Source organism: Primulina huaijiensis, chromosome 12 (genome assembly GCF_012295235.1).
Source record: "Primulina huaijiensis isolate GDHJ02 chromosome 12, ASM1229523v2, whole genome shotgun sequence".
NCBI lineage: Eukaryota > Viridiplantae > Streptophyta > Magnoliopsida > Lamiales > Gesneriaceae > Primulina > Primulina huaijiensis.
In genome coordinates this window covers 17,212,128-17,220,980 of record NC_133317.1, presented here as the reverse complement: position 1 = coordinate 17,220,980, position 8,853 = coordinate 17,212,128, and the positions used below count along the sequence as shown (strand labels likewise).

The window sequence follows — 8,853 nt, the reverse complement described above, 5'->3', positions numbered from 1 at the left end:
GGATCTCTGTCACTCTCTTCGGTGCTGGTCAACCTCGGACTGCCTCCACCTTACTAGGATCAACCTCCACTCCATCTCGGGATATGATGTGGCCCAAGAATGCCACTCTGTCAGGCCAAAACTCGCACTTACTGAACTTGGCATAAAACTGTCTGTCCGGTAAAGTCTGCAGCACGGTCCCCAAATGCCGACTGTGCTCTTCTCTGCTCTTTGAAAAGATCAGGATGTTGTCTATGAAAACTATGACGAACTGATCCAAGTACGGCTGAAAGACGTGATTCATGATACCCATGAAGATCGCTGGAGCGTTCGTCAAACCAAAGGGCATCACCATAAATTCATATTGCCCATAACGCGTCCTGAATGGCGTCTTATGCACGTTAGACTCTCTCACCTTCAGCTGGTAGTATCCTGATCGGAGATCTATCTTTGAGAATACTGATGTTCCCTGAAGCTGATCAAATAGTTCCTCGATCCTGGGCAGTGGATGCTTGTTCTTGATCGTGACTCTGTTCAGTTCTCTGTAATCAATGCAGAGCCGCATGCTGCCATCCTTCTTCTTAACAAACAATACCAGTGCGTCCCATGGAGAAAATTTAGGGCAAATGAAACCCTTATCTAGCAAGTCCTGAATATGATCATTCAGTTCTTTCATCTCTGCAGGTGCTAGACGATAGAGTGCCTTAGAAATAGGCATGTTACCTGGCATAACCTCGATAGAAAAGTCCACCTCTCTATCTGGTGCGATGCCTGAAACGTCGTTAAGGAAAACATTGGGGAAGTCTCTGACCACTTCGACCTCCTCTAGGCTCTGAATGACTGGCTCAGTCACTGACACGATACTGGCCAAAACTAACTGGCAGCCTCTCCTCATGAGTTTCCTCGCACAAATGCAAGAAATGATGTGATGTTTGGCTGCCTCGAATAAAAACAACTTACCGCTGGTCGGTCGGAAAGATACTAACCTCTGTCGAAAATCTATGACAGCTCCGTTCGAAGAAAGTCATTCCATACCGAGAATAATATCGAACTCCGGTAGCGGTAGCACAATTAGGTCTGCTTGCACCGCGTTGTTCTGTAACCGAAGCTCCAATCCCTTCACTATCTGTGAGGTATACATATGATCTCCGGATGGAATCAAAACTCTGAATCCAAAATCCATATCCTCTGGTATGATTCCTTGTCGCTTGATAAAAGATTCGGATATAAACTAATGTGTAGCTCCGGAATCTAGCAATGTATGTGGCTACACCTGAAATATATATATATATTTCATGCGACAAAACATACCATCAAATCTGATCGCGTTGAAACTTAAGAAATTTCCTATCAGCAATTATCCCAAAATCTTTGAATTTTACCTCAAACATTATGGAAATTGCAATTTGGCCCTTAAAGATTTGAATTCTTTACAATTTGACCTTAAAATTTTCAAAATTGAAAATTTGTCCAAAAATTTTCGAATTTAGCCCAAATAATTCCTTAAAATTTTTGAAATTTACGAAATTGATCCGCAAAAAATTAATAAATTCGCAAACAGTCCTTAAAATTTTGGTTATTGCAAGGTGGTCCTTAAAAACCCTTAATTGATTCAATTCAATCCTTAGGTCCAACTATTTAGAACATGAAACCTAATTTATTCTAGGTACTCGATCCAAAAATATTCTCATAAAAATCATATAACCCACACAATCAAGGCGGTAAATTTAAAATTTTTAAGCGAAAAGGTTACCGGTGATCAGCGTAGAGTCTGGCTCCGCCTCTGCCTCTCCTGAATGCATCACATAGGCCCTGCCAGTCGTGGGGCCCTTGTTCCGGGGGAAATCAGCAGCCTTTTGGCCCTTTTCTTGACAAATGAAGTACTTGAAGGTTCCCCACATACACTTGCCAAAGTGGAACCGGTTGCACTACCTACATGGTTGCCTCTCTGCCGGCTTAGGAGCCCCTGGTGCTTGTCCTGGTCTTTGAAACTGTCCCTGGGGCTTCTGCGGCCCCGGATGCCTCGGTGGCCCTGAGTACTGCTTCTTCTGCGGCTGCGCGCTAGGCTGGGTCTGATGCCTCTTTCGCTGCATCTCAAAATCATTGTCACTTAGCGCCTTGTCCCCCTAAAAAGCACAAGCGGTGGCCTCGTCATAGCTCGTCCGTCTCATCAACATAACATCCCGGTGCAGGGTGGGTCTCAATCCATCCATGAAATACCTCAGCTTCTGAGCGACATCTCTAGCGATAAAGGGCAAAAAATAACTGCCCTTGTCGAACTTTCGAATAAACTCGGCTACAGTCGAGTCCCCTTGGCGAAGACTCATGAACTCCCTCGTCAGGAGACACCTGACATCAGCTGGGAAATACTTGCCGTAGAATACCTCCTTGAACTGCTCGCAAGTGAGGGTAGCCAAGTTCACCCCGTGGGCAGCTCCCTCCCACCATAGAGATGCATCATCTCTCAGCATATAATTGGCGCACCTGACTCGGTCGCCATCTCTCATCTCCAGATGCTGGAAATGTAGCTCCAAAGACAGAATCCAACCCTCCGCCACGAAAGGGTCAGTGCTACACCCGAACTCCTTCGAGTTGAGCCGTCTGAACTTCTCATAACTATCGGTCTGAGGTCGGGGAGTCTGATGCGCCTGCTCCATAAGTCTAGCGATACCCTCAATTACGGGATTTGCTGCGGCGATCATAACATGGTTGCCTCTCTGCCGCCTCCTGAAGTATCATCCTGAGAGTCTGTACTGGGGAGCGTCTGGGAGGCATGATATCCGAACACAATCCAAATTCTAAAAGTAACCCATCAAACATTTTAATCTAGTTTTCAAATCATTTAATCATTAACCATGAAAGCATCTAAACATGTACTGTAAGTCCCGGTAAAACATAAATCAAATAAACATGCAGGTGATAGAACTAAAACATGTAAACTTATAGATTTGAGGCTTGAAGACTGAGTTGGAGAAGCTTGTAGTAGCATAACCCTATACAAGATCCTTGCTCTGATACCAACTGAAACGTCTACTAAAATTTTTTTATTTATTTAAAAAAAAAGCTACAATTCAAAAATAAATATTTACAAGCACGCATGCAATAACTGTTGAAACTCACACAAAAATTTAAGGGGAATTCAATATTGAAAATTAATGCAGTTAAAAATATTTCCAAAACTCCTGTCGGACCATCAACATTTAAAAAGACAGTATGAAAATATCCAAATCACTTGTATCTCATAAACATTATGTGCAGAAGAAATAAGGTCCTCGAGTTCGCGTGCGCACATCCAACTCTGCCTACTCAGTCTTCGGCACTTCCAATCTCCTGATCAATACGCTTATAACCTGCATCATTCACACCTAGTGAGTCTAAAGACTCAACACACCTGCAACATTATAACGAATACATATACATAACAGGAAACAGTGAAAAGTACTGAAATCTACAAACATTTCATTATCTTAAAAACGTAAGCGTAAACATATCGTATAAAAGTATAACGTGTCAAAACTTGTCTCATCATAATCATCATATACTTATACATTTTCTTGATTGAATTCAGTTCATTAGTTGTGACTTTCGTATCAGCTCTTTTCGATAGATCCATCTACGTATAACCGCGGTACCCGACGGCGAGGACATCAGTGACAGCATTACCCGCCCACTGAGCATTGGCCTTTCATATCATCGTATACATATACATATAGTCACAACCAACTCTCATCTTTCAAAACATGTCATCATATTTATCACGTATCAAAATCATGCATATACATAATTTTCTTTAAAATCAAGCATACAACGCATTTTTCATAATTACATAAAAGGTCATATACGTGATAACATAAATATTTAAAACATGTCAAATCGTGTTTAGGGCGTTGCCTGGACTAAAAACTCGACCCAGGTGCAAAATGATCATTTTGTCCCTGGAAACCCTAATTGACCATTTTACCCCTGGACCTCAAAATTTCGACCCGAATCCAACCAAACTCCTAAAAACACCTAAAAACATAATAAAAAGCATTTCTTAGAGGTAGACTCGAGCCCGATCCAAAACTTAAACGATTCGTTTTAAAACTTGGACCAAGGTTCCGGTTTTAACCTGAGTGTGACACCCTAAAAACAAAGGTGCATAAATGCAATTTTATTAGTATAAATTTTACTATTTTCATTTTTAAAATTTTATCATACTATTTTTCGGTACAAATTTTATTTGTCCAAAGTATCGAGAGATACATTAAAATACATCACAATACAACAAAGGTGCATAAATGCAATTTTATTAGTATAAATTTTACTATTTTCATTTTTAAAATTTTATCATACTATTTTTTGGTACAAGTAAAAAATTGTGGCACTTGGAAAGGGAATAATAATAAATTCCTAAACCGGGCGCCACACCGAGTCAGCCCGAAACTTAACTGAATCATTGCCAACTTAAACCATGACCCAACCGTGCTCTACCAGCCTCTAAACCACTTAGACCAGACCACTTAAGACACTCAACCAGCCCGGGAAAGTTGTTGGAATTTACTGCTCTAGCCTCACTACAAAACCCTAGCGCCTCAAACCATGAACCGTCGACCCTAGAAAACACGAAGCCGGACCAGCTTCGAACCAGCATACCCTAGGACCAAGACTGACCACGTAAAACCCTCCCTGGTCTACCCTAACAACTCCGACTCCCCAAGCATATGCAAGGCTCGGCCATGTCAAGAAAAATTGAAATAACCTAGCCGCACCTAATCAAAAACGTTCGGCCATCCTCCAGATCACCCAATGCTCGACTCCAGCAATGTGTCCCCTTAACTCCTATCCTAAACAGCCCTCTAACACCAAACCCCTTGCACAAGGACATGAAAAACGTGAGTTGTACACAAGATAAATCCATGTTCATGTCAAAACCTTTGCAAAAACGATGCTATATGATAGACCAACAAAATTTCACGCAAAAACATATACAACAGCATATAAATAGTGTAAATGATGAGAAAAAGAGATACATGGTGTATCTTAATGTTCACGTGCTCAAAAACTCGAAGATATATGCGCGGGACGTGAACCGGAGAGGCGGGGAATACTTTTTCTTGAAAGCTTGAGGGATTTTCAAAGTTTCTGATGGTTTGCTGCTGAAAAACGAGGGAAGGCTGCTGTGGGAGGGTAGAGGACAACTGCTAGGTGTTATTAGGTTCAGGGTTTGCTTAGGGTAGTGTTTAAATAAAATGCAAAACACTAATGGACCCTTAATTAAATTTTAAAATGATTAAAAGGGTTTTGAGCCCATTAAGCATTGAAACGAACCCATCAAGCCCAATAACACTCCCAAAAAATATTTCGTTTAGGTACATTTTAGAAAATATTGCCCGAACCCTCGAAAAATCTCCCGAATCGATAAAATTTGCGTACTCGTTTAAAATACTACCCAGCGAGTAAAAATATCCTACCAAGGCCCATTTTCGAAATTCTCCCTTAAATACACATTATATTAAATAATTAAAAACAATTATTTAATAAAAATAATTTTCTTGATTATCCCTGATCTCCGTTACTCGTTTTAGCGCGAAATGCATCTAAACACCCTAATGCACGAAACTTTAAAATGACTACCTATCCATGCCAACCATGAAATAGATGCATAAAAATCATTAATACTTATTTAAATAAAACCCTAGATTGCATGCCGTCGGGTTACGTACGAATTTCCTAGAACTTACAATTTTATTCATTCTCCCTCAAAATTTTATACATTTTAAAATAAATTATTTATCACACTATAAACAATCATTCGCCAACTCCATCATTTTCAACAAATTCCTGGTGTCTAACGTGAGACTAGTTCTTAGGGTGTTTTATATGCTTGGGTTTATAATAAGGTTCTTGACTTCGAACGTATCTTGGAGGGAACACAAATTACTTTATAAAGTAAATAAAGTGTTCTAACTTTTAATGGGCGTACATTTTCTCCTCCTTTAAGCATTGTATTCTCTTTGCTATATGAGATAAATTTCAATCCCTGGATGTCCAAAATATGGAATTTATACCTCACGTAGCATAAGATACCTATATAATCCAATGATTTTGAGAGAAAGAGATGATCATGGTGCAGTGTAACATACAAAACCCTTTTGGTGTAAGCCTTTTAGCGCAATAAGGAACACTTTCGTAGGGAAAAATTCGAACGTTTTCCACATTTTATTTGATGCAGATAAATTTGAGTTGAATATCTTGTAGGCGAAATATAAACTCTATGTTGAGCTTCACATTGGTCTTTTAGCCACATGTGTGTGTTCAAAAAATCATGTTAGCAAGAGTATCATACAATTTCAATAAAAAGTCAAAGGCTGAGATGCCTATTAAATTTTCATTAGATAAATTACGTATTTTCGATATTTCACATAAAGTTTTGATGTAAAAAAACTTGCTTTCTCATTATTCATAATTTTTTCGATATTTCACGTAAAATTTTGTCGCTAAAAAAACTAGAAATTTCTCCTTGTTCATTAAAATTTTTGAAGCAATAATTATCCATCACCATTCCTATTGGCACGGCTTAATCAAGCTTTACAACTTCATTCACATACTTGACCAATACCTTGCAGCATTTGTTTTAAAATCTTAAACTAGCTCCCACGATAGAATCAGCATTCTCTCAGAAAGAAAGCACGCAACTGATTGCTGCTTTGAATCATGTCAACCAGATAACTAGACAAGTCGGGCACCGTGTTAGCGTCAAGCTAAGAATTTTGGCTTCTTAGGCGAGGAGAGTTTGGCAACAAGAACTCCTCAAAATGTTTGAAAAATAAACAATGTTCCCCGAGTCAGCTGATAAATAGATTGTAAATTATCATGTTTACTTATCATGTGACAAGTGAGCATCTCATGAAGTAAAAAGAGAGGTGGAACGGTGCTCTTCAATCTACAAGGTTAACCGAGTCAATAAACATCATTGGCACTTTGCAGTCTGTTCTTCGGTTGAATTATGTAGAATGATTCCTACCCCGAGCCGTTATACCAAAATTATATCTGATGATGATACAACCCAAATCTTATAAATTGTATACTAGCTCAAATTCCACTTCAACATTTCATTTTTCTAATTCTCAGATTGGAATTAGACAAACATTCGAAACCTCACATCCCATGAAATTAGCTAAATGGCAACCACCAGCCTAGCAAATCTCGTTAATCAGTCACACAAGACGGACTGTCCCACACCAATTTTGTCATCCGCATCGGAGTAATCTGAAGAACTACTAACATCTATAACACCATCCAAATCTTCTCCAGTCCTACCATTTTCCTTGATCTGAAAGTCATCCCCCATGTAATCTCCTCTTACACCCCTCATATCATCCTCCTCTCTTCCCCTCCTGTAATGAATCAACTCCGTATCGATTCTCGCTTTCCTTGGACTCATCAAAACCAACTCAGCCAACTTTCTCCGAGCCAAATACAACTCATTTGGCTCCACCAAGTCCCCCTTCTTATACGCCTCCCTCAAGAAAACAGTGTGAAGCTTCCCATGATTCCCCCTAGTCGAAATGTAAAATATCCCCTGATGTTGGAGCAAGAATTCCTTCAACTTCTTCGGCAAATCCAATGCCATCCTAAAATGAGCGATTCTCTCCAATGTTATCTTCTTCTCCACGGTTAATGTCAGTAATTCATGAATCATTGCCACTGCTCTCTTTTCCATCCTCTTCTGCGCCTCCAAAGACCTCAGGTCGTACCCTGAAACGTCCTCGTATGGCGACCAATATGGCAACCTCTGCCATTTCCAGACTGCAATCTTGTAATACTTCCCAATCTTAAACCCAGGAGGAAAATTAACAATAAACGAAAACCGAACGTCCTCTGCATCAGCGCCCTTCTCTCTGTACTCTCTTTCCCTCGCTTTCTCAATCTCAGAAACACCTAAATTTTCATCCCTTTCCACCATTCCGATATACTTGTTCCTAGTCTCATCAGCATCAAACAGTCTAAAATACTTCGGGTATTTCAAAATTACCGAGTACTCAAAATCATCGGGTAAACCAAACTCTTTGCGCGCGATCCGAACATGTTCTAACCTAATCCTACCCGTGTTAGACATCATAAGCAACTTCCTAATACGGGTCACGGCTTCCGGCACTTGATTCAAAAGAGCTTCGTTTTCCCACTGAATTTGTGAGATAGCTTTCCTTGTCAGCCGGCAATAGAGAATTCTCTGCACGGGGTGTTCAAACACCTCGAAAACGTGGGGGAATTTGAGGATAAACCGACCAGCTTCAAGCTGCTTAAATCCGATTCGGCGAGATAGCGAGTCCAGGCGTGAAGTGGAAATCATTTTGTTGGGTTGTGAGAGGATCAGTTCTTGGAATCCGAGGACTTTGCGCATCTTCTTCTCGATTTCCATATAATCATCGTAGCCGTGGTCTCGGATTCGAACCTGCTTCTTGGGGATGGATGTCGATTGAGACATTGTTCTGATAAGAATTTTGGACATAGAAATCTTTGAAGCGTATGAAATAAAGGCCCACATTACGGCGAGGCAAGGGTTTCTTGGGTGTTTAGGGTTTTTAATTTTGAAAGTCGACGGTTTAGCGGAGATGATGAATGGCGTTGTGGGAATCAGAAGAAATATTGGGTGCTTTTTTGAATTTGATGAGAGTTCAGTGGTGAAAATACAGTTAATTGTAATTCAACACAACATTACTTATAATTATAACGTCATACATGACTACAATTTGAAGATGAATTAGGGATTGAGTTCGAATTTACCCTTGCTGGCTTTCGAACCTTACAGCAATTTTCTCTTCAATTTGCTGATGTAAGGGAAAATTGCGATTTTAGTCAAAGTCGTCATATTTGGATTTAAATTAAATT

At 40.0% G+C, this 8,853-nt stretch overlaps 2 protein-coding genes across 2 annotated transcripts; both read right to left on the bottom strand.

Moving 5' to 3' along the window:
* Positions 1–2,105: 2,105 nt before the first annotated feature.
* Positions 2,106–2,681, bottom strand: LOC140989442 (uncharacterized). The gene has a single exon (XM_073458644.1). The coding sequence runs from the start codon at positions 2,679–2,681 to the stop codon at positions 2,106–2,108; it is 576 nt and encodes a 191-aa protein (XP_073314745.1).
* A 3,787-nt stretch (positions 2,682–6,468) lies between these two features.
* On the bottom strand, positions 6,469–8,615 carry LOC140990725 (protein ROOT PRIMORDIUM DEFECTIVE 1). The gene has a single exon (XM_073460564.1). It carries the CDS (start codon positions 8,507–8,509, stop codon positions 7,175–7,177), a length of 1,335 nt encoding a protein of 444 aa, XP_073316665.1. The 5' UTR covers positions 8,510–8,615; the 3' UTR covers positions 6,469–7,174.
* Between the last annotated feature and the right edge of the window lie 238 nt (positions 8,616–8,853).